We start from the raw sequence: 25,241 nt of genomic DNA, 5'->3' as shown, positions 1-25,241 counted from the left end.
ACATCCACACCAAATTAGGTATAAATTAGTAAAATGTATTGAATAATTATTATTTTTCTTTCTCTTTTGTAAATATTATGTATTCTTTGGCTATATTTTTAGTGAAATTGTTTGCATATAATATATCTTTAGTTAGCTGTACGATGAAATAAATAATTAATAAATTACGTTTATACTTTCAAAAATGTTTCTTCCCCATTATTCCCTGTCTAACACAAACATAATATTTAAGTGAAATGATAGCGCTTATGTATGAAATTCGTACAATACGAGTAGTATTGTACGAATGTAAGTAGTAGTCTTTAGATTGAATTATCGATATTCTGAAATTTTGATATCAATTCTAAATATTCCACTCGCCTCGCTATATACAACATAACAAAGCGAGTTATTTCCTCTAATAAATATCCGTCTAGCTAACAAAAGCATTGATTTTGTTGCAATAAAATTTAAACTATGCGCCTATTGTATTTCAGGTATGAGACAAATATAATTGCTATTAGCACTCACAGAGATTCATATACAATCACACTATCTGTTCCTCATTCTTGCCTCACAAACGAAAAACAATGACACCTTATCATAGCCCAATTTGACACATCAACATGGTACAGCAACGCGGTTCGCATGATCTTATCATTAACAATCATTTCACTGATAATACATAATGAGAGAACGGTGAAAACAAAGCAAAGCGACCTTGCTGTAACATCGTCAATTTGAGATCGCTCCGACGCCCCACCGGACCTGAGATGAAGATTCTTATAAAACCGACGATTTATCATCATAGGTATGTCAGTCACAGTTTCACATCCAACTCAAAAAATGTTCTCTCGAGTGGGTTAAGCTTTTTAGACAAATTTTATCTAGTAGTTATTCACTTTTCTAACTTACTGTGATTTACAGGTGCTTGTGATAGGTGCTGTCATTGCCGCGGCCCAAGCTGGTCATTTGGGTCTTGGGCATGGAGGATATGGACAACATGGTCCGCAATACGGTGGATACAACTATAATGGGGCACATGGAGTGCCTGCACTTTCCAGCGCATACCCTGGACACTTCGCCCAACCTGGACCACAAGTCAACCCATGGCCGTTTAACAGTCCCTTAGCAGGTCACACAGCACCTTTGGGTCACGCCTCACCTCTAAGCCACGCTGCTTATCCAGGTGCACCAAATGGTGGCCTAAACGGCCCTCTTGGTCACGGTAACACCTTTAGCCATGCTATTTCGCACGTTGATAGAACTGATATCATACAAGCTTCTCCAATCGGCCATGCTAATGTTGCCCATTTAGGGCGTCCAGGTTTAGCTCATCAAGCAGCTCTCTCGCCTGCCTTAAATTTAGCTCCTAATGCCCTCGCTCACGTTTCAAATGTAATTCATCCAGCTCCAGCAATTCATTCCAGACCCTTAGCCCATATTCCTAATGCCGCTCCCTTAGGACACATTCCCAGTGCCGCTCCATTGGGACACGTTGCACCTTTAGCTCAAGCCGCTGCCTTCCCTCATGTCGGTCCTCTAGCACACGCCGGACCCTTTGCTCACACTCCTGCCTTAGCCCACGGTGCTCCTTTACCCCACCCTGGCGCTGGACCTCTGGCTTACCCTAAGCCTCTTGGTCATGCGGCTCCCTTAGGTTATCCATCACCATTGGCCCAAAACTCACCTTTAGCCCATCCTGCATCTCTTTCAAATGGTCTTGGCGGATATGCAAGACAGTATGCCGGTGCCGAAAACTATCATGTATGTATTACTTATAGAATCAATTATTGGTTTACATCAAATGATCGGGCGTAAAATAATACAGTAATTTCATTACAGTCATACCCTAAGTACCAATACTCATACTCCGTCCAGGACCCCAACACAGGAGATAATAAAGCGCAACATGAGAGCCGTGATGGTGATGTTGTTAAAGGAGAATACTCTTTAGTTCAACCCGATGGTTCCTATAGAAAAGTATCCTACGCTGCCGATGACCACAACGGGTAACTTTTACATAGTTTTATTTATATTTAAATATCTGTATAACTGGTATTCACTCGACATTGCTTACCTATGATTCTCCGCGTCACCTACTTCAACCATGTGCTTGTCAAACCTGTTATGTATCGTGATCGTTTCGTGTGAGTAACGACCTCATACGACCTCTGATGTTCCGAGATATCTTCCAAACAAGTTTATCGACTTCCTGACTTTACCGCACACAAACATTAAAACAAGATCACCTTTAGATATTGAAGTCGAGAAATATTTTTTGGTAGCCCTACATCTCTCTTCTCCCAGCAATCTTTATTACGTAGATATAGAAACTTAATTGCAGCACATCTAATTTTTGTGCGTACTCAGTACTCGTGTTTAAATGTACTTTATTTTTGTTATTTCCTTATTTACAGTTTCAATGCGGTTGTACAGAACTCAGGGCCTAGTCATCATGTCTACTCGTCACAACGTCATCAAAAATGGTAGATCTCCTTAATGACTTATGGATTGTTATGTTGTATTATATCGTATTGCTGTGATCATTGATTTTGAGAGTACAAATGTTTAAATAATAAAGTGTTTATAAAAAATACTCGGTTTATTTGATTGATTTTGAACCACTTAGATTTTTAAGTAACATTAAACTTTTATTTCATCGTAACATTTAAATACTTATACTACTAAAGATAAATACTACTACTACTTACTTTACTAAAGGAAATTAAGCGAGCCTTTTACAAATATAACAAATATTTAAGTATTTAGAAATTATTTTCATTAACAACAATAATTTCATACAATTTTAATTGTAAGCCTGCGCCTGCTAGTCAGATTTATACGCAACATTACGGTAGCAAAATTGAATAATGTCTAATTGGAACAGTTTCGTAATTAAATTTTGCATTAATTTTTATAATCTCCTTTCATATTCTTGAGGTCAATTTCTTGGCGTTTCTACCTAATTTGCATAAATTACTATTTGCATTGAAAACCAAAAAAACAATGTGATACTGGTTTTAGTATCACATGTACACTCACACGTGGAACAGGGAAGTAAAGTATGAGTGTGTAAATAGGATACTCGCGCTTCCAGTGCTTAGAAACGATATTGCAGCATTATCACTGGGAGTGGCTGGAGCAGTCTTAACTTCTGATTTTTTTATATATTGTTTGTTGGTTACTAAAGAGATGTCGTTTATTTTTAAAGTATATTTCTAAGCATAAATAAGAAATAGTAATTTTTATCTACTATGCTATAACTCTTTGTATAATGAAATACAACTATTATATTAAGAATATGTCTAAGAACAATTTTCATATAAACTTCACACATGTTAAGTGTATCGTGGAGTAATTGAGGCATAATTTAAGCTATAATATCGAATTATTTTGTTAATAGGTTATTTAACTTAGTATTTACATGAAATGTCCACACCGTAATGGCAGGTTCGAGAAATTGCGTGCAATGATTTCGATATAACGCCTATGCCCTAGAGATAAATAGCTAATTAATCAACTGTGTCACAATTTGGAAATAGAATGCCAATGAAATACCTACATTTTTGCCAAAATTTTGCATGATACAAATGTTAATTTCGATGGGTTTTCGTCAAATAAAGTCTTAGAAAACAGCATCGGTAGCCATGTCTATATAGTAATTGTATGCAAGCAATGTTGAAATTAGAGTGTAGAATATTTAGAGCTGTGTTGGCGTAGTGGTTGAGCATGAGGCCATCAAACCCAAGGGTCGTGTATTTGGCTCTGTACCGTTGAAAATTTCTGACCGTATGTGCATTATTGGCTCCCGTACTGTGAAGAAACCGGCATGCTTTAGACTCAAAAAATTACGGCCTTTTTTGGCGCAGAAGGTCGATCGCCTTAAGAAAATAAATATGATCACATAACAGATACGTAAATGTGGTGCTAGAAAAAGTTCTAGCACCACATTTAAATACTATATAATAATTATTTATTTTTAACAATCATTTATTTACTTGAAATTTCATATACATAAAATACAATTGATATTATTTAAGAAAGCAAAGCCTAAGCTAACGATTATGTTACTTTTGTGGTTTTCACACATGAATGAATTCATTAAATTACCGGAATTTATACGTAGACTAGATTGTACTTAGATATTCTTAGAATAATTGTACACAATAAAATCTAGTAGACATTAATATAACCTTTTTCATAAATCAGTCCATTTTAATAAAAATAGTGTTCTTTCTCTATCATTATTATTTATTTATCATTATTATATATAACAAAAAAGAATATACTAAAGATGAGGCTTAAATACATAGTATATACAAATAAGTTTCAAACATTTACAAAAGGATAAAATCAAAAAAGTTTTTAAACATTAATTTAACTAATAATACTTACTTTGGCTTTAGATGTGTGATGGTGAAAGTGAGGGTATGTACATAAATGAGGGTGTGTATGTGGGGTGAGCTAAAAAAAATGATAACGTAAAATTTTGTGTTTATTTTTTGTATATTCTGAGGTGGATGTGTTTACATTTTATAGCTTATCAAGTAGTACAAACATCGTACTTTAGAGTATACTGTGTATTCAAATAACCGTACGAATTTTAACAATAAAATATATATATGAAAATGCCCTTGACATAACTAACACTTTTTGAAAGTATATTTTTTAATAGGTTGTTGTCAACCTATAAACATATAATTCACATAACACGCGTTATTTACCTTATTATCTGTAAGTTATTTCAATTAAAAGTTTGATCAAGACTCACTGTTGGGCCAGATAGATGACTCCGCAGGGGGTATGCCTATATCTGCCGTTATCTTCAATAAACCTTGACTAATACGGGCCAACAATGCACTTTTATTTTTATAAATTACTCAATTTACGATTATATCAAATCATGAACGTAATACGGACGTTGAGAAATAAATACCTAGCTAACTACCTTTAATGATTACTACTGACAACCTCGTATATTCTCAAACGCATTCATTATCGGCTAGAAAAAGAGAACTAGCATTTTAAGAAACGTCCTTTATTTATTTCCCCTTTCAAACTACGCTCATCTAGAATCAAGCTGGACCTCACCCCCTTTATCATGGACATTCCCAGAAGCCGTACATTATGATTTTGATCCTCGTTTCGTTTATAAAAAATTGGTATTCTAACCTATTCCAACTATCCTTATTATCATCCCTAGATAATATAATATGGATTCTTTATAGCGGCGATTAAACAGTCATCTCCTGGACTGGCTCTTTAACTCTAATGGGTCACATCTCACTTATTGTGAGATTGTGGTCAAACGTCTATACAGTTCTGTATAAAAAAGGTAGATTTTAAGTCAATTTTAATACACAACATTTGGTAATAAATATATTAATATAGAGAAACTATGTCTTGGAAAAAGGTATGCCATTTACGTTAAAAAGGATAGAACACTCTCTGGTATGAGCAAAACTTTTAATTTACAAGGCGTTAGTAACGATGGACGCAGTTCAACCGTATGAACAGAAAACTCAAAAAGTAAAACGGGTTTTACACAATAGTGTAACACAGGAATACTGTAGAACATTTAGGTATGCGGTTCATTACGGTTTTATGTAGATTAACTAAAACTATCCTTGTTGAGAACGTCCTGAAAATCTACACAAAATTTTATTACCACACAAGAAGCTGTTTACAATAATCATGTAATTATAATTCGCAAGTGTTCGTTTTACACTATTTTACTAGATTTTTAGTTAATAGAGGATAAACATAAAGTTATATGTATCTATAACAATTGAAGAAAATCAAATCGAATCAAAATCAAATCAAAATTTATTTATACAATTTAGATGCGACTTAAGGCATGCTTATGAATGTCAAAAACGTTTACTAAATTCGCGAAAGAGCAAAACTAATCCGTTTGCAAAATATTATTTGTTTCTCATACTTTTGAGCGTGATATAGTTCAATTTTAATTTAATTTTTTTTTATCATGAAATATGCGAAATTGTCATTGTAGGCCGACTTTGATGGAGCGGTTTTAACAACCTTGAACATTTGACCTAGTCACAAATTTAATTGACAGCGTTATCCGCTATTTCGAATGTTATCTAGATACAGATAAAAATATTTTCAGTAGCGTTAACTTTTTAACAAGTAAAAAGTATGTTATGAAAGGCGGGTTTGTTTGTAGTTTTCCCGTTTATATAGTTGTCAAAATGATTGTAGATTTGTTTACCTAAAACCTATTAGTGATGTTAAGCATGGTGGACTAACTGATTTTGGTCTAAAAAATCTTAAATTAATTTCTTCTTTTGGGAGGTGCTTGCTTTCTATCAAAACGTTAAAAAATATTGGTCGGTGTTATAAGCCTCTTTCGGTTTGAGTAAAACCACTATTACTCTCGTTAACATGAAAAATTTCTTGGGTTCTTAAATTATGCATTTAATACATATGTGTATGTATAATGTAAATTAGAACTTATACATAATAATTATTATTTACACTAACGCTGATATATTTTTGATATCAAACATAGATGTCACCGAGTGCAAGGAATAGCCATGTGCATAAAATTTTAAGTATTTTTTTATTAATTAAGAATCAATATTTCAGGTAAATAATCATTAAAGTTTTTTTTAACTTTGGTGTGTACCGGGGTGGTTAGGTAAGATATAATTGATTACGACGCTGTGAACGATATTTGCGCCATGTCAATAAAGATAACTAACGCCCCCGTTTATGGAAATTAATAATTGCGGTTACGAAAAACAAGCAAGTGACACTAAAATTACTCTAGAGCATTTCACTTACATCATTCAAGTTCTTGAGATAAAAGATAACTTGAATTAATAAAAGTGTAATAAAAGATTTTTATATGGACATGCTTAAGAAACTTTGAAATGAGTAATGTATTTTTTTGTTCAAACAATTAACATTATGAATTTTTATATTAATAATTAATCTACTCAATCTTTCTCGCAGCTTGTCTTCCGACACATTTTTTAATAGTAGTCTATCCTTGGCTGTCCTTCACCATAGTATATGTTATCTTATTTTCTTAATTGATTAAAAATAATTGATTTCCATAAGCTTAAATTGAAAATGATCAATACACGAAAGCGACTCATAAATCAACAGCATAGCAGCATTTAAATTCCACCACACATCGCTGCGGGCGCAAGTGACAGCAGCGATGAAGGAGGCCTATTATCGAAGGCGCAAAATGACCTCGCAGCGCTATGTCAAAGTTACGGAACTTACTGACCGCATACCCCACCACTGAGGGCTGCCCAGTAAGTTTTGGATTTCATATAAAAGTCCAGGCGAGCACGATAATAGTATCAGTCACCTACTCTGATTTACACTGCAAAATGTTCACCAAAGTAAGTTACCAACAGGACATACAAATAATATTTAATTATTTAAACAATGTTTATTAATTGTTATTCTTTTTAGATCGTCGCCCTGAGCGCCTTATTGGCTGCTGCCAACGCTGGCTTCCTGCCAGTACACCACGCCTCGGCTGTGTCGTCGCAAAGCATCGTGCGTCATGATTCTCCTGTCCATGGCTACTACTCCGCCCCCATCCACCATGCTCCCGTAGTGCACGCTGCCCCACTTATCCACGCCGCCCCAATTCATGCTGCCCCCATTGTTCATGCCGCCCCCATCGTACATGCTGCCCCCGTACACGCTGAATACGTAAGTGCTCTACTTCTCGAAAATTCAAGTAAAATATAAACAAATTTGAGTTAACAACAAATTGTCTTGCAGTCTCACCCAAGATACGACTACTCTTACTCGGTGGCTGACCCCCACACCGGTGACCACAAATCCCAACACGAGAGCCGCGACGGTGGCGCAGTCCATGGCAGCTACTCTCTGGTTGAACCTGACGGTTCCGTCCGTAAGGTTGACTACACCGCTGATGACCACCACGGGTAAGATTTAATTTGAATTAATAACGATTCATTTCATAAACGATTTCATATCATTTGTATTAGAGAAGACGAACCTCTCAGATTAAATAACTTCTAACCAACTGAATTGCTTACAGTTTCAACGCCGTAGTCCACAAAACCGCTGGCCACCACCCAGCCCCAGTTGTTCACGCTGCCCCCATCGTACACGCTGCCCCCATCGCATTCGCTCATGGGCATCATGGTCTCCACTACTAAACGACTAGGCTATATTGATGTACTCGTGTTGAATGTATGATGATTGTGATATTTAAGTGTAAAAAATGTGTATAATTGATACTCACTACTGTAAATAAACATACATTTACTGATCAGTATTTTATCGTTTTCTTGCGAAAATACAATACATCCCATAGGTATTGGCTCAGATTTTCTTATCTGTAATAATTTATATTTCTGAGTGGACACAGACAAATTGGTGTCTACCTTCTGTGCTTGACGCTCGCCGTTGATTTTGTGTTTGTAATTATATATTCACCGAGCAATGGTAAAATGCGCACATAGTTAAAAACGTGCGCAACATAGAATGACACTCAAACCACTCATATAAATAATATATGTGGTTTTAAATTATTGTGTTTTCACTATATTTATAATACATTAACGGAATGAATATTGCCCTTGTGATGTTGCGTTAGTGGCCAGAAATATAATTATTATATTAGACACGCATACTGGCGTGTGCGGACTTCTATTCAGCGGTACAATTAACACTCGCAAACGCTTGCGAAATTCTTTTAACATACTAATTCAGCGCTACCAAGAATGTATTAATAAGGGATTTTTGATTATATCAATGGTTTATTTATTCGTATAATAATACTATAGTTATTTGCTTACGACATTTATGTGACAGTAATTCCTATATAGAGGCCAATTTGAACGCAATCATGTCTAAGTATGTGTCGCGGTGTTCGTAAACACCATTATGTACAAAATTGTCAAGCAAATTGATGTGAATTTTCAACTATGATTTAGGTAATGTTACATTTCGCATACTGAGCGTCTAGAAGCACTTGATCTTACTGATTTAGGTTGATGATTAAAAGGTCATTGAACCCTATAAAATCCTGATGGGCCAATATAATGTTACATTAGTAGAGAAGCTCTTTATTTTAATTGATAACACACAATTTCTTTAAAACTTAAGACCAGTCAATATAACAAAATTCCCTAACTTTATATTATATCGATAGACTTCCGGAAAGTGTCCTTTATAAAATATCAAATACGCAAATATCAGCCTATTAAACGCAAGTGTGTTTATCATAATAAAAATAATAATAACTACCAGTATTTTCTTCCACTCATATTTATTATTAAATTTTGATATTTGTTTGCCATCACCAGTGTTGTAATGTACGTAATGTAATATAACCCAACTTAACTGTTACTTGTAGATACTAGACCAGGGTGGATATATTTGAAACCATAAAAAAATAATAGTAAGCTGAAAATAATTGGAAAAGGAAAATATTTCAAATCAAATAATTTACAGCGTATTTAGGACATAAAAAGGCAATTTTTCATCAAATTTCGTGGAAAAAAAATCTTTTTGGAAAAGATAAATATAAAAAACATTTTTGCAAAGTTTTAGATTTTTTTTTTTACTTACAACTTTGCCTTTTTGCCATTTAACTTTTTTCCATAGTACTTTTAGTTTTGCCGAAAATTGAGATAAACCATTTTTACCCTTAAAAACTCATCCCTTTCCCCTTCCCGATCTCAGGTCGCCCGTAAATTATTTTTCCTTTCATTTTTATAATATTCTCTTCCTTTACAATTGGTTTTATCCAATTTTTTTTTTCAATTTTGATAATTTTTAAAGTCTTTTACCCTGGCAACCTTGCAAGACCCCTGGTGAAATCGTTTCGAATAGTGTCTTGTGTTCTCAGGTATAGAAAAAAGGTGTCAGCTGGGGTATAACCTATTAAGATTATGGGATTACACATAGCCCATGAATAAGGTTAAAGTTAACTCGACCTTAATGACCAATTAATTTTTATCACTTGTTTGCCTACTTCCATTGTAAAAGATCACGTTTCACAATTTACTATTGTAAAGATTTTACAATTCATATAGTTCTCACAAGCTTAGTAGTATTAACTGTATGTCAAAATCTTGTTTTTTGTCATTATTATACACGAACTACAGCTGCTACAATAGTTCTAAGAAATCAAAATATATTTTAACTTTTAAATTATTGTAGCAATGACCAGGGTTCAATTAGATTAATTAAATAAACCCAACGTATGAAAAACAATTATGTATATTTAATATTTAAAGCGGGGCAATTGTGCAGTTGGCCCATGAACACTGAAATTGGTAGGAGGCTCGCAAGTGTGTTTCCGGCCTTTTAATAAATGGTACGCTCTTTGCTTGACAGCTGATGTCACATAGTAGTCCTGTTTTTATAGTTTGACTACTTTAGGGTGAAAATCTATTTATTATTTAAATACTCTTTTCATATCCACATAGAATATGCTTATTAGATAAACAATTGAATTGTAGGTGGTTCTATAGTGTAGGTGTGAAAATAGTATAATATTTTTTCACTAATGTAACATATTACGATACGAGTAGGTAAAGTCTGAGAAACTAATCAATAGAGTTTTGCTCTGATATTTCCCACAATTAAACCTTCTATATAAGCGTATAGACTTAGCTAATACAGTCACTCATATCCGCGATCCAACGAAGGAATTGGAAATAGTTAAATATTTTCAAAAATGTTTTGGGTAAGTTTTGTAGATTTTCTATTTTGGTCTTAATGTGTAATTCATTGTAAATAAAAAATTAAATAATTTAGTGTCAAATCTCCTGAATTTGTTTTAGATTCGGAAACTTTCTTAAACATAAACAAGGCTTAATTTGAAACATTAAGTAACCAAACTTTTAATCTGTTTAATGTGTAATAGTCGAATGAATATATAAGTAAACTTGTTGTTTCATCATATTGAAATTTGTCCTCCAAAATTTTTTTGGCCTCGAATTACATTGTGATGAAGGGAGTTAAATAGTGCGTATTAATTTATTTTTCAGTTATTATGCGCATTCGCACTGCTATCAGTGTGCCAAGCAATATTTCCATTGCACCATCATCACCACATTCCCACCGCGGTATCCCACCAACATATAGAGAAACACGACGGACCTCATCACCCAATCACCATTCATCACCCCGTGCCGATTCACCATCATGTACCTTTGGAGCACCATCATGTGCCAATTCACCATGTGCCGCATATTCCACATGTGCCCATTCATCATGATCATTACGTAAGTACTTCTAACAATACTTGTTTCTTTTTTTAAGCGAATAGCTTTCTTTTTGGTGATCTAATTTTGATAGCTTTATAACTAATAAAAACTTCATAGCTTCCAATCGTAAACAATATGTGACTCGTGTAAAAGTGTCTCCTCAGACCGAACCTTGCAAAATGCAAAAGTTATAATCAGTTTCCGAGTGACAATCATAATATATAGTCTTCTCAAAATGGCATGTCTTAAAAAATACATCATTATATTTAAAAAGAAAATAAAGGAAAATATAAAAAAAATGAGTTGCATTATGCATATGTTATTATTGCATTTATCAAGTTTACTTCGGCGGAGTGAAGGTTTCCTCCAAATACTTCTTTACTCATAATATCTCCCAAGTTTCTGGAATACATCTTCTTCTGTTCATTATATTACGTAATGATCTTTTTGACACATCTATAAAAATGCAGGCAATGTGACGTGCCCATTTCCACATTAACTATATTGAGCGTACCGCGTTGCTGAGCGCGCAAAAAACAGTGTAAAACAAATTTTATAAAATTTGTTTTACACTGTTTTTTGCTTATTAATTCTTGTAAAGTATTTTATATAGATGCCTGCTGTCACATAATGCCTAAGAATGTATTTCAATGAATGACAGATTTCACACGTTGATGTGAAGATGTAATGACAATTAAAACTTATTTAATAAGTGATCTAATAAATTATGTAAACATATTACGTGCTAATCACTCTATAGAATCTAGTACATCTAGTATCTTCTATTATTTTACATAATAACTACTTATCTAAATTATTACTTAAATGTATTTAATATTAATTAGATATGCAATTTAAATAGGCGTTCCCTGAATACAACTTCGCATATTCCGTCCATGACCATCACACCGGAGATGTAAAATCTCAGCACGAGTTTCGCCATGGGGATGTAGTCCAAGGAGGCTACGAGCTCATTGAGCCTGATGGTAGGACCAGGAAAGTGGAATACAAGGCTGATGACCACACTGGGTAAATATGACGTCCGAATGCAAAATACCGCCACCTTAGATATATGCCTCGTATAAGTAGCGTGCGCCGTGTGCCAGGTTGGTAGAATGGTAGGTTCTTATCTGTCACATATCGTGTATATGTATTAATGAAAATGTCTCAACACGTCAAGGTAATATGTGTGGCATCTTACATTATCCAGGTTTAAGTATTTAACCAATTAACTACTCTTGAGTGTAACTCTGGACTGATCAGATTAAGTCCGCCGTAGGAGAATCACTGAATCAGTGCAGCAGGAGGATCTCCAATAGGCAGCGGTGGCGGAGCGTCGTGAAGCGCATCTCATCTGCGCCTTCTACCACAGAGCGATCATGACCGCTCTGGCAAGAGCGTACCGAATGAGAAGAAGAGTGTAACATTGATTTATTTTGGGGACGGCTCAATGGACTTCTTCTGGATAGATGTACCCACCGATAGGCCTCACCGATGTATTTCCTACATCAGGGGTGAATTACAGCGTCAGTTCTAAGAAACTTCCTAAATTGTCTATATTAGATTTGATAATCGCTGATATATTATATATTATTATTCCATAATTTTGTCGCAAGTTTAGTTTTTCCTATTTGTCCAATAGATTTATCACTTTTCTTTGATTTTCCCATTCTAGTTTCAAATAGCCTCGAAAAATAGACTAGAATATTTTCAATGTGCAGTAATTTGGTTGAGAAATCGGTACTTGGTAACGAATAAACAAATGGGACTTATAGTCAGCATGTTCCACTAACGAGCCGAGACGAATGTGTAATAAAATATTTCTTTGTTAAACGCAATAAATAGGGTTTAAGATATCATTCATGTACAATTTATTGGTTCATTTTGTGATGAAAACCGTGAGATTAGTACTTTTAAAAGCTGTATAAAATGTCCATGGGCGATGGTATCACTTGTATCTGATGGTATCTGGTGAGCGTCCTGCTCGTTACCTATTCTATAAAAAAATATATTTTCATTCAGACACGCTCATACAATGCAAAACAAAAAATCTGTGGCACTACATCATTTAGGTCTGGGCCTAAAATTTCTGTATCCGTTTTATGATCATTTGCCAATCTAATAGGTGATCAGCTCTGAGATACGATGTTATCCTTCCCTATTTGAGAGAATGTTAACTTCATAGGAAACCAATATAAAGTCAATACATAAGTAATTTTGGTTGTTTCTCTAAACATTAAAAAATTTATTACACTTCTAAAACTAAGTATTTAGAAAATTAACTTATAAATACTTATTTTACAGGTTTAACGCAGTTGTCCATCACTCGTCACCTCATCACCATTTCCACTTACAGCAGCATCACATTTGAAGCCTCCAAAAATCGATGTAAATTAAGTTTTATTATTTAACAAATGACGTAATAAATGTTAGCGCTAATATTGCTTGACCTTTCAATTCATAAAAAACAAATTTAACCCTATATCATTATAAGATAATAGTGCGATAATAATATCTTAATTTGTATTTACACCTAAATACATAATATCATGTATTTCAAATTGTAAAGTGCTTGTAATTATTTAAATTAACAGATCTACGGATCATGCTAACACATATTTTAATTGAAGACACAATGTATGAATCAAGTAACACCAGTTTACGCTGGTCATAGACGGGCCGCATGTTGCAGCCGAGACTCACAACATGAGACTCTAGAGCGGATGCCGCACGGCGATCTGCAGTTTCCATACAAAAATTATATTCGCAATACACGGACCGCTTGAGCAGTGTCATAACGGTCCCTCTGCGGTCGAGTTTCGCCGTGCGGACGACTGCTTAGAGCTATCGGACCCACCATACACGGACCATTACAAGCGGTTTCTGCCGACCGCGAACCACTTCCTCCATGCTCCCCGCTGAGTGCCAATCCCTGCCTCTGGGCAGGCAACCTAGACTAACTAATTCTAAATCAGTTAAAAACTTTTTAGTGTGTTCTCTCTGCTGAACAGCTCCACACACCAACGGACAGTACAGAGACAGGACAGAGTTTGGGACAGTTTTAAAATCGGTCCAGTAGTTTTAAAGTTTATTTTTTTATTTAGAACATATTTTTACTACTAAGCCTTTATTGCTGTACCCAGTAAATATATATAAACATTTGTTTAAGTTACATAAACTTTCTTAACCTAATACAAGAGATATGCCATTTTTTGTGATCAGCCCGTCCTGTGAGTGACCTGTGACAGATAAGCCTCTTCCAGCTGATTCCATTATTTTCTAATGTTAGCTCTTCTTGTCCAAATTGTCTCCTATTATCTTTACATCGTCTGCGCAGGTCTTTCTCTGTCTTCCACTTTTTCTTTTTCCATCTCGTGGTTGCCATTCTGTTATAATTTTTGTATTGCCTTAATTTCTTAAGACAACTAAGAAGGTGTATAGAACAAACTAAAGAAACAGCAGGTGGAACATGGCAGAGAGGAATGACAGCAGGCTGGCCTTTGACAAAAGAGGGCACACAGGTACCTAAAACAAGATTGAAATATAAACGTGTTTAAATTCAAAAGTATCTGAATATAATTTTCAATTGAATTTATGCAAGTTCCGCGGAACAATTTTACTAAAGGCTTTATCTTAATATTTTACTGATTTAAATTTTATTCTTGTGTTAATAGTTAATAGGCTAATGTTAAATCAGAATGCGAACATGCATACATAACCGAACACGCACACAAAACAATGTTGAAACTACTATATTAAATGGGCGTTATACGCGATTCAATATAGAATAATACAGTTCTTCAACAATGATTGTGGTAAGTGTTTAAGTAAATTTAAAGTGTTTTTTCAAGAGTATATTATGCAGTGTGATAGTCAGCCCAGGGGTTTACCGATAGAATACTACACATACATATCTTAGACCTAACGTCAACGACCTGAACGAAATATTTTATGAAAGATCCCTTTAAAGATATGGCTCTACTGAATTATTATTATTATATTAGTACAATTATTTACGTTTCCAATTGTGCGCTTGATTGTATTAAAGAAGACTGCATTTTGATTAACTGTGCATATTATTATTTGTGTATATTGTGTAGCAAAAAGATACAACATCTAATAAATTTCAACTAAACGACGAAAACCATCTTCCAACCCGGCTGGTCACCGTGGAAGATCAAGACCAAAACCCTCTAAAGAAAAAACTTCAACATTCTTCAACGAAAGAAACTAAATCACTAGAAATACTTAACTCAACTAAAAAGAAGAAAGACCAGCTCTACATATTATCTTACAACGTCAGAACTTTATCTACCTACGAACGCCTAATTGAACTTAGCGAAACTCATGGAGTTCTTTAGAGGAGGCCTTCACCTTCACTTGAGGAGGGGTTCATGCAAAACAATCCTAGTTATACATTTAAACTATTTTCTAAATTAATTGGAAACAAGTGTAATTAATGTCTTTACTATTATTTCTTTCTTTCTTAAAACTACACATGTAACCTGAAAAAAATTGCATGAAATAAAAGGTTTATTATTATTATTATTATTATATTGTGTAGCGCTGTTTAAAATAAGTAAAAATAATTAATAGCAAATGGCTGAAGTGAATTGTGTTTAAAAAAGCTAAAAATCGTTAAATGTTTTAGTTACTGCTAATTGCAAGCGTAGCCACAATAACTGCGGCTACAAATGAAGAGACAACTTCTCATACTCATATCAACCCAGAATATCTGAAACCACGTGAAGAATACTACAAACCTATTCTTTATCATCCCAGAGAAGAAGTAAGTTTTATTTTACTTTTTGTCATTTTAACAAACATCTTTTATTCCAAATAAAGTCCTCTTGTCCGAGAAAGTCATTTTCAATAAATGTTGTAAATTCTTCATGTTTTATAACTGTCATAATATATAATAGGACACAATATTTTCAGTTAAAAGACAAAACATTTATAAAGCTACATATGATAATGTTCTGTGTTACTTTTCAGCATGAAACCGGAAGATACCACAACAACTACTATGGGTAAGATTGTAGATAATTATTAATATGCCTGCTAAAAATTTCTGAGCTAACATGTTAGGATTAGATTTTGCTATTTTATTACTAAATAATAAATTATTGAATGTCAATAATTATATTATAGGGAGCCTAATATTAATCCCTCAATAGTAAGAATGTTATATCTTTATTTCAGACACTATGCTGGCGATTACAACAGTCATTACGGGAACAACATACGACATGGGTACAGCCCCTATTTAGAACATAAAATGAATACAGAACAAATCTATGGAAATCATATTCCTGTAAACAGGGAGCCTTATTTTATCCCCCATAACCCATCAGTTTATATACCTAATCATAAATATGGATATATCCCGGCGAAAGAGGCATATCACAACGTCAGTCCTTACCTAGAACGCAAGGTGGACAGTTATGCTTATAATCAAGGCTACGGGTATGACTTCAGGCCCTATTATTCACACACCCCAGCCTATTATCCAGTACACAAACAAGTGTGAAGATTGATCTCATTTCCTTAGTTCATAATAATTTTATGTATTTTTTATTGTAATTTAATTATGTATATAAATCAAATATTTTAAAATATATTTATTTTATTACAGTTCTTAAGTTTTAATCTTATACATACCACATTAATCATAATATATATTATACCAAATAGATAGCTTAGTAGATGACACTGCCAGTTGCACCATACTTTTGCATGTTTGTTAATATATTTTAATGGTACTTATAAATAAAATAATAATTATTTTTATTTGTCTGTATGTACGAAAAATATTTGTCATTCAAAATTCAAATCATTAAACTATAATAAGTATTTGTATAAAGTTTTAAGTAGAGCAGCGTTGGACTAGAAGCTTCAGTGTGCGAATCTCATCCTTGAAGTGATCAGCTGAGGCGCGATGCCCGGTTGTGCACCAATAGACTTTTTCTGATGTGATTAAACATCGTGAGGGAACCGGCTTGCCTTAGACCCAAAAAGTCGGCACAAAGTCTTCAGCCTATTGCCTATTAGATTAAGAAAGAATGCGGAAATCTGAAGAATAGATCTTAAAAAGCTTGTACAGCCACTGATTGATTTATTTATTTTGTTAATAAAGTTTAAAGTATGATAAAAATAGCGTGCAAAATGAATTGAAGGACTGTGTAATTGGCTATTGCCTAAATCTTACTTTATCGGTCTTAACCAATTTTCCTTATTATACTGAATTATAGAGTATAAACATTAATTACTGATTACCAAACTAAGAATTAATAATTCATAGCACTATGCAAGACTAGTTTCATATACCCAACTTCAATCATCTTATGTAGTAAATAAAACGTAGGTAATGAAAGATGTTATTTTCTAAAATGTTAATTCGTTTAAAATGTCACAAAATATTCATATTTTAATAATAAATCACTTACAAATTAGTGCTTGCATACTTTTAAATAATTTCAATTCATTTATGTTTTGAATTAATATACAGTATACACATAATTGAAACTGTAAAAACAACGCGGGTAAAAAATATGCTAAACGTTGTAATTTGTTAGTTATATCGATGCGTGCAAAGTATTCTCATTTTAATATCTGTTTAGATTTGAAGCATACATTATCATGATTAAAGTACGTTCTGTTTTCATTTAAATAAGTGTAAAAGTTTATTATACACTAATTTATTTTACATTTTAGGTATTTATTCTTGGTGTCTTCGCCCTAAGTAGTGTATCTAGTGAAAATGTTATCGAAACATTGGAAAATGGAGAAACTGACCTCCTTAAGCAAGGGTCTGATTATTTACATACGCCACAGCGTATATATTTTAAGGTAATTTAATGGTTTTTGTCTATTGTGGGTTAAATTATATATCAAGGTGTTATGATCGCATTTCCTTAAAAGGATATAAAATAATTTACTTCGACAGTAGTTGAATACAAAAAAAATACTGTTTTATATCTACCAATATAAAATTGACGTTCACTTACATTATTTCAGGATGATGACTCATTGAACGATGACCACGACTACAATTTTTTGTATGTATAGTTTTCTTATATCTATTTATAGTTTATTATTTTGTATAATTATTCTTAATTTTTCAGAAACCAAAATATTGATCGTATGGCAAGATATGACAGCTATGCTAAGCATAGCAATAGTCGTAGCTATGAATACTTAGGTCCGAACAAAAATCAATATTTACCTTATAGCCATCACGATGTTCCATTGGCTCATACGCAAGTTATCAGTGATAACATTCACGGGCTGCAAGTGACGAACAAAATACCATCTATGAAACTTGATCAACCATATTATAGAACCCCACCGAAAAATTCAATCAATGACTATAGTCTTGTTCTAAACGGTCACGAACGCCCCAGAACCTACGAGGTTCCAAAGAACTTGTGTGTAGATTGTGGCCACTATCATGCCAATGAGTATTCTGAAAATCCAACTCATTACCAACCTGAAAAAACATTCCTTAACGATCAATCGAAAGATGTTTACAATCCTTATTTGATCCATAATTCTGAAAATAATCACGGATACTCACGTGAATCGTACATCGATGCAGAGTCAGAAAAACAGCGAGTTTTAGATAAAATCAACTACATTTATTACCATGGTAAAGACATTCAATATAACAAGACGTCACATAACAATACAAATCCAAGAGAGCCACTGTATAAAAGTGACCCACATTACTTACATAATAAGCCATATCACAGTGATAATAATTACGAGTATAAAGTTAAAGCTAATGGTCTATTCCCATATGGACCAAAACACGTGGATTATAACCCTGTAAGAGTAAACAATTATTATTCATCACATGAATACAATGATAAACCTGAACCTAAACATGAAAACTATTATGGTCATAAGATTGATGCATCTGATAGATTCACACCTAATGTTTATTCTGAAGTATTAGTTTATCCGCGTAGTAAATATGAATACGAAACCTTAAACACCACCAATAATTATACTGACACAAACCGAAATATTTACTATAACCCATATTTTGACTATGCACCTGATACTAAAACAGTTAATAGCGACAACAACTCATATTCTAGGGACCTGACAACTACAGTGTTGCAAAATTTACTTAATTCTAATAATAAATATCCTAGCTCACATCCTAATGTACACCCGAATGATTTGTATAATTCAGAACCCAAACACTTGTACAATAACTACGCACATGAAAACTATACTCCTCATAACAACAGAGATTTAAATAAAGACATAATTAGAATACAATATCCGAACAACAATTATAACCAATATAATGTACACTCCAATAGTTTATATCATAATGGAGGCAAAACTGTTTATCATGGCCTAGCCAATAACAATTATGTACCCAATAGACACTTTAAAGATATAGTTGAAGAGGTGAAAAGAATATTGGATTCACGTAAGAAACATGTACCCTACATAAATGCTTCTTATAAAGACAACTATGAACACATAACGGATGTACATGAATTTGGTTCAAAGAAACAACAAGAGCCGTTTGTAAACGATTACGCCAGTGAACATCTTATCGATCCCAAAACCATTAACAACGCCTACGGGCAACTGGATATGCATCGAAACTACAAACATTTTAAGGATGTCGTTGAAGAGGCTAAAAAACTGCTAGAACCTAAAAATAAATATGACGTTTATGCAAACGTTCACGGTTCTGATTTCGAGCATTCTGGACCTCGTGAAAGACTCTATGGAAAACTAACACATCCATTGGATAGGACAAGTGTTGGTGTTTTACATCCATACAAAGTTCGACCAAATCCTTACATTTTACCAGAATACAGACGCTATCAATCGCAATATAATGATCTTCCAAGGAATTATAATCATCATGAAAACTTATCATAATAAAGCCGTTCTAAGCCGTTAATAAATAATAAGTCAGCAAAAAGCTTTTTTATTCTTGACTAGCAGACTCGGCCAAGCGTTGCTGTGGCTAAGGTTTTTGTTATATTACATAGTAGTAAATTAATCAAGGGAAACCGTAGGAGAACTTATGTGAAACGTTGGTACCACGACACGGACCTAAACTAAACTACCTTTAACTCAGCGCCATCTGTTAGATTTGTATCAAATAATAAACAAATGTTAATGTTATCGTAATTTTAGTAAGGATGCCTATTTTTTTTGAAAATGAAATATAGCCTATGTCACTCAGGAATGATGTAGCTTTCCAACAGTGAAAGAATTTTTCAAATCTGCCAAGTAGTTTCGGAGCCTATTCAATTCATACAAACAAACAAAAAATCAAACCTTTCCTCTTTATAATATTATATTATATATAGTATATAGTATAGATAAATCGAAGAATGAAAATTTGAAATTATATGGGTAGTCTATATGGACTTGTTTTATTTGTGACCACCTAAACCGTAATAACTAATCCTTCCGTGCGTTTGGCTAAATCGACCATTGATTTTAATAAGCCAAAGCTGTATGATCGTAAAGGTTCAATTCACGAAAATACTAATTGCTTAGTGGAAGGCGAGTTACAGGGAGGCTCACCTTCTTTTCTTTTTCTTTTCGTACTTAAGAGTCAAATAATTGGTTATTGAATATAATAAAATAAAAATGTATAAAATCTTTTTTTTGTTATATTATTGTAATTGTAGTTAAATAAAAATGTTAGATACTATAATAGGTAAATATTTAATTATTACCCTCATTTACCGAACATAAAAATATTGTCCGTCGTAGCGAAAAAGCCTTAAAGTTAGAACAATAACAGTTACCTACTTCAAGCACTAATTTGGATATAAGATTCCGAGTTCTGACAATTATTCCTGAAATGTTAACAAGCAAGTACTTAATACACTAAACAATATAAGCTTGGTACGAGAATGTGAGATAGTGGAGAGTTGGTGGAGCAGTTCGTATATAAGCTGTTTAAAATGTATGATAACTTAAGCATTTTTTTTGCTGAAAATACTGAATCAAGCTGACAAATTAAATTTTCGTTGAGCAGTGTAGCCTAACCCCTAGTAGATGAAATGAGACTCCAGATTATATTGGATGTCAAAAATTTTGCTCTGTATAATTTATAACAATTTAAAAACTTGTATTATATCAATTTAAAATAAAGAACTTTCCTCATGTCATGTCATTAAACTCCCTACAAAGATGCAAGGAACGCAGGAAGTATAAAATAGCCACTTCTTCCTTGTGTCTCTAGGATACCACAGAAGGCTGCGTAACATTTTTATTTAGCTTATAAGCTCTTGAAGCAACTTTCAAAAATAAAGAGTGCGACTGAAGAATAATTATCACTAAACATTTCGTAATTTATTATAAAATCGCGGTGTTACCGGCAAAAAGGTTGGTAATATAATTTTCCCGTATTACCTCGAGGTCCGTCGTTCCACAACTGAGCGTCTTTTAAGGCAGATTTTGGCCACGCACCACCAATCTCTAATTTGACTGAGCGTCCCTGAAGAAAAAAGCGTACCAATTCTTAAAAGGCCACTTAACATCAGGTGAGCCTTCTGCCCATTTTGCCCCTATACAAAATATAATTTTGGCCCCCTATAAAAAATATAATTTTGGCCCCCTATAAGAAATATGATATTGGCCCCCAATAAAAAATATACTTGACATGCATTAATTATAATATTCCTATATTTAACAGGAATGGCCGTAGTTCAATTGGTTTATAAATTAATTATCTATATTTAAGAAAAAACAAAGTTTTTATGAACTAGAATAGTATGGTCATTGAATCAAGTAATTTTTCAGCCTACGTCATACGATTCTGAATCTGTAATCGTGTATATTAAATCATTTAATTCTTGATGAGTCCAATCATTCGTGTTAAATGGTCGCCCTTGAATCGCAACGGATATTCCAAACGTTTCACGTATAGCCAGATTTTCTCTACACAGGATATAATTAACTAAATGTCTTTACAATTAAATAATAGTTTATCAATTAGCTACTCCAATATAAGCATTTTCATTCGAAGCATTTTCGTAGTTTATTCGAATATTCGGCAACATGTGGTTACAGGTATTTATCTTTTTGGTTTAATATAAATTATTTGTTTCGATTCTAAAATATATTACCTTTAAGTAAATCCCTATAAAAAGGGGTTTGATCAATTATTTTGTGATCACTCCTTCATCCCATTTGTTTTTGTTATTTCAGAAGAACGCATTTTTTGCTCCACTCACACTTTGAAATCAACTATACTTTATTTTGTTATAATGTAATTATTTTTATCTTTTTTTCAATTATATATTAAGTTGTATACTTGTTACATTAAATCTTGTATTATTGTGCCGAGCGCCGGCAATGAATGACAAAGATTGTTCTTACTAAAACTAATATATTTTACAGTTATCCGCTATCTGTCTCCTGGCTATTGGAGTACAGAGTCATGCAGTTTCATATACCTCTCGTTCTGACGGTCACGGCCACCACGGACATGGTCACCATGGGCGTCATGACTATGGGCTCGGGCTACCTTTACCCTATCATGGACATCCATATGCCCACGCGCACGGGTACTACAATCCGCTATTAGCCTACGGTCATGGATATGGATACAGCCTTAACCAACATCACGGACACGGTCACCACGGTCACCACGGTCATCATGGACACCACAATCGCCACGGTCACCACGGCCACCACGGTCACCACGATCATGGTCACGGCCACGATCATGGATATTATGGTCATCTTGGTTACGTAAGCCATGGCCACGGCCACGACTTAGGTCTTGGACATCTCGCTGGTATCTACAACCATGGACACAACTTGGATTATAACCATGGACACAACCTGGGCTATCACCATGTACCACAACATGCTTACTCCAGTGTATCTGTTAACCACAATGCAGTCCACCACGCTCCTGTCCACCATGCCCCAATCGCCCATGCGCCAATCGCTCATGCCCCAATCGCCCATGCCCCAATCGCTCATGCCCCAATCGCCCATGCCCCAATCGCTCATGCCCCACTCGCCCATGCTCCGATCGCTCATGCTCCAGTCCACCACAACGTGGGTCACCTGGGTTACCCTCACGCGCCTCTGCATTCGAACTACGTTCACGGACACAATGACCATGTAAGTATGTTTTTAAGCAAACTTTTTGAATTACTAATTGATTTACAAGTCCAAGCTAGCGCAGCAGCTTCTACGCTAGAGATTTGATTTAAGTATTTGCTATATAAGTATAGCTATTAAATAGCTGTATTAATTAAATTTCAGTACGCATTCCCCGAATACAACTTCGCGTACTCAGTACACGATCCCCACACGGGTGACAACAAGGCCCAGCATGAGTCACGTCATGGAGACGTCGTCACTGGTGAATACCACCTCGTACAGCCCGATGGCAACGTGCGTTATGTTCATTACAGTGCTGATGACCACACTGGGTGAGTATTAGCTATTTATTTATAATTTTTATAATATTTGGTACTAACGTTTTAACGCCACCGCGGCAAAAATTAAATGGTTAGCGTTGACAACCTAAACCTAAATTATTGATGATTAAATATAAAATGAATCACTGTTTATAAAAATCATCAAAAATCACTTTAGGAGCCAAAAAGGTTTAGGTTGTCCACATTGCTAACCATTATTTTGTTAGGCAACAGGCGGCCAAGCGATTTCTTCGAAACAATGGAAAAAGGAACGAAATACCTTCTGAGTATACAATACTTTACTAAAATCTAAAAAAAAGTAAAAGTTAACTTAAGCTTAATAATTCATATTTAATATATTAAGTAGCTAATTACGAAGGTAGAAGAGAGATAGCCAAGAAGATACTTAATAAGATATATAGAAGATAAGAACAGGAACATTAGCATTCTTCATAATTGTTGACACACTGGCTGCCTCTGGTTGAGGAGACTGGTCATATTAAAAACAATCAATCTAGCTACTAACAGTTACAACGTTGTTATTTAGGAAATCTTTGGGAAACTACTAATTCTATGGTTACAACATTTTTGGTATATGTGTAATTGTTGTAAATAATGGGAAAGTGTCATTTTATGGAATCACTATGTTTAGTGAGAAAGATAACAATATGATGAGATTGGACCTATCCTTACAATAGTAATGTAGTGTATCTACTAGAATATTTGATTTTGCCTTATTAAAACTATACATAATAAACTTAGGTATTAGTGTAATATACGCTTTCAGATTTTAAAATGTTGCCTCGAAAATTGTTCTAGATTCAAAGCTGATGTCCACTACAAGACGGCCCATGGGCATTATGATCATCATCGACATTATGACTACAATCATTAATCTCGATACCAAATGCTTTTTATATGTTGTAACCTATAAATACGATATTGATAAACCAATGTACATATTTATTAGTAACAAATTGCAGAGGCTTATAAATAAAAGCATACAAAAATCAACATTTAGTCTATCATTTATTTCAACCTTTTCAAATATTGTGTACGTCATCTATTGGATTAATATTAAAAAATATCAAGGTATTGCTAAATTAGTGGAAACACGATAACACTTATAAGTACACCCTTCACTTCATGCTGTTGTATAGTTATCTCAATAGATGGCGCTGTTGTGGCTTCCACTGTTAAAAGTACAACAATTACCTGTAAGTTGTAACACATGTTAGCTTTAATAACCTCTAGTCTTTATACACATATGTCATATATGGTAAAGATAAATATAATTCGGGAAATAATAAAATATATTTAACAGTTACGAGGACGTTCTCCTCTTACAATATGCATGCTTGCTATGCTTAAACCTAGAAATAGAAGTAATTAATTCAATGTTGCAATATTCTCAATATCCAAAACTTAGAATGGATGCAAATCACATGCAAATGAAAGTTACCAAACAAGGACACTATTACATTCTTGAATTCACATCTATTACAATTATTTGCATTGAATAGCTATCTATGGAATCCCGTAACGCAAAAACAAAAAAGCGCATTGAATACTTAACAGTTTAAATATATTT

The 25,241-nt window shown here is 33.9% G+C and overlaps 6 protein-coding genes across 6 annotated transcripts; all 6 read left to right on the top strand.

Moving 5' to 3' along the window:
• The first annotated feature begins 795 nt into the window (after positions 1–795).
• On the top strand, positions 796–2,575 carry LOC110998170 (uncharacterized protein D806_0078). The gene is made up of 4 exons (XM_022266666.2): positions 796–837; positions 907–1,746; positions 1,825–1,991; positions 2,400–2,575. The coding sequence occupies exons 1-4, from the start codon at positions 826–828 to the stop codon at positions 2,470–2,472; spliced, it is 1,092 nt and encodes a 363-aa protein (XP_022122358.2). The 5' UTR covers positions 796–825; the 3' UTR covers positions 2,473–2,575.
• A 4,657-nt stretch (positions 2,576–7,232) lies between these two features.
• Positions 7,233–8,275, top strand: LOC110998179 (cuticle protein 7-like). The gene is made up of 4 exons (XM_022266679.2): positions 7,233–7,361; positions 7,435–7,680; positions 7,753–7,919; positions 8,036–8,275. Exons 1-4 carry the CDS (start codon positions 7,350–7,352, stop codon positions 8,154–8,156), a joined length of 546 nt encoding a protein of 181 aa, XP_022122371.1. The 5' UTR covers positions 7,233–7,349; the 3' UTR covers positions 8,157–8,275.
• Positions 8,276–10,647: 2,372 nt separating this feature from the next.
• On the top strand, positions 10,648–13,633 carry LOC110998186 (cuticle protein 18.6-like). The gene is made up of 4 exons (XM_022266691.2): positions 10,648–10,696; positions 11,001–11,237; positions 12,082–12,248; positions 13,524–13,633. The coding sequence occupies exons 1-4, from the start codon at positions 10,688–10,690 to the stop codon at positions 13,588–13,590; spliced, it is 480 nt and encodes a 159-aa protein (XP_022122383.1). The 5' UTR covers positions 10,648–10,687; the 3' UTR covers positions 13,591–13,633.
• A 1,342-nt stretch (positions 13,634–14,975) lies between these two features.
• Positions 14,976–16,758, top strand: LOC123689482. Its single transcript, XM_045629737.1, has 4 exons — positions 14,976–15,034; positions 15,871–16,008; positions 16,215–16,249; positions 16,422–16,758. The coding sequence occupies exons 1-4, from the start codon at positions 15,026–15,028 to the stop codon at positions 16,747–16,749; spliced, it is 510 nt and encodes a 169-aa protein (XP_045485693.1). The 5' UTR covers positions 14,976–15,025; the 3' UTR covers positions 16,750–16,758.
• A 1,100-nt stretch (positions 16,759–17,858) lies between these two features.
• Positions 17,859–20,129, top strand: LOC110997868 (putative uncharacterized protein DDB_G0282499). Its single transcript, XM_022266227.2, has 4 exons — positions 17,859–17,867; positions 17,934–18,068; positions 18,237–18,277; positions 18,344–20,129. Exons 1-4 carry the CDS (start codon positions 17,859–17,861, stop codon positions 20,127–20,129), a joined length of 1,971 nt encoding a protein of 656 aa, XP_022121919.2.
• A 2,142-nt stretch (positions 20,130–22,271) lies between these two features.
• LOC123689507 (histidine-rich glycoprotein-like) lies at positions 22,272–23,435 on the top strand. The gene is made up of 2 exons (XM_045629834.1): positions 22,272–22,283; positions 22,614–23,435. Exons 1-2 carry the CDS (start codon positions 22,272–22,274, stop codon positions 23,433–23,435), a joined length of 834 nt encoding a protein of 277 aa, XP_045485790.1.
• The last annotated feature ends 1,806 nt before the right edge of the window (positions 23,436–25,241 follow it).

The sequence above is a fragment of the Pieris rapae genome, chromosome 10 (assembly GCF_905147795.1).
Source record: "Pieris rapae chromosome 10, ilPieRapa1.1, whole genome shotgun sequence".
Taxonomy (NCBI): Eukaryota; Metazoa; Arthropoda; class Insecta; order Lepidoptera; family Pieridae; genus Pieris; species Pieris rapae.
This window is presented reverse-complemented; position numbering and strand designations above follow the sequence as displayed.

What these genes read in the sequence shown, in the direction of transcription:
- LOC110998170 (XM_022266666.2), top strand. An exon ending in CCGGTGCCGAAAACTATCAT is followed by an intron (nt 1,747 to 1,824) that starts GTATGTATTACT and finishes ATTTCATTACAG; the next exon opens with TCATACCCTAAGTACCAATA. An exon ending in GCTGCCGATGACCACAACGG is followed by an intron (nt 1,992 to 2,399) that starts GTAACTTTTACA and finishes CCTTATTTACAG; the next exon opens with TTTCAATGCGGTTGTACAGA.
- LOC110998179 (XM_022266679.2), top strand. An exon ending in CCCCCGTACACGCTGAATAC is followed by an intron (nt 7,681 to 7,752) that starts GTAAGTGCTCTA and finishes ATTGTCTTGCAG; the next exon opens with TCTCACCCAAGATACGACTA. An exon ending in ACCGCTGATGACCACCACGG is followed by an intron (nt 7,920 to 8,035) that starts GTAAGATTTAAT and finishes AATTGCTTACAG; the next exon opens with TTTCAACGCCGTAGTCCACA.
- LOC110998186 (XM_022266691.2), top strand. An exon ending in CCATTCATCATGATCATTAC is followed by an intron (nt 11,238 to 12,081) that starts GTAAGTACTTCT and finishes CAATTTAAATAG; the next exon opens with GCGTTCCCTGAATACAACTT. An exon ending in AAGGCTGATGACCACACTGG is followed by an intron (nt 12,249 to 13,523) that starts GTAAATATGACG and finishes CTTATTTTACAG; the next exon opens with GTTTAACGCAGTTGTCCATC.
- LOC123689482 (XM_045629737.1), top strand. An exon ending in TTTATCATCCCAGAGAAGAA is followed by an intron (nt 16,009 to 16,214) that starts GTAAGTTTTATT and finishes GTTACTTTTCAG; the next exon opens with CATGAAACCGGAAGATACCA. An exon ending in TACCACAACAACTACTATGG is followed by an intron (nt 16,250 to 16,421) that starts GTAAGATTGTAG and finishes TCTTTATTTCAG; the next exon opens with ACACTATGCTGGCGATTACA.
- LOC110997868 (XM_022266227.2), top strand. An exon ending in CACAGCGTATATATTTTAAG is followed by an intron (nt 18,069 to 18,236) that starts GTAATTTAATGG and finishes ACATTATTTCAG; the next exon opens with GATGATGACTCATTGAACGA. An exon ending in GACCACGACTACAATTTTTT is followed by an intron (nt 18,278 to 18,343) that starts GTATGTATAGTT and finishes TTAATTTTTCAG; the next exon opens with AAACCAAAATATTGATCGTA.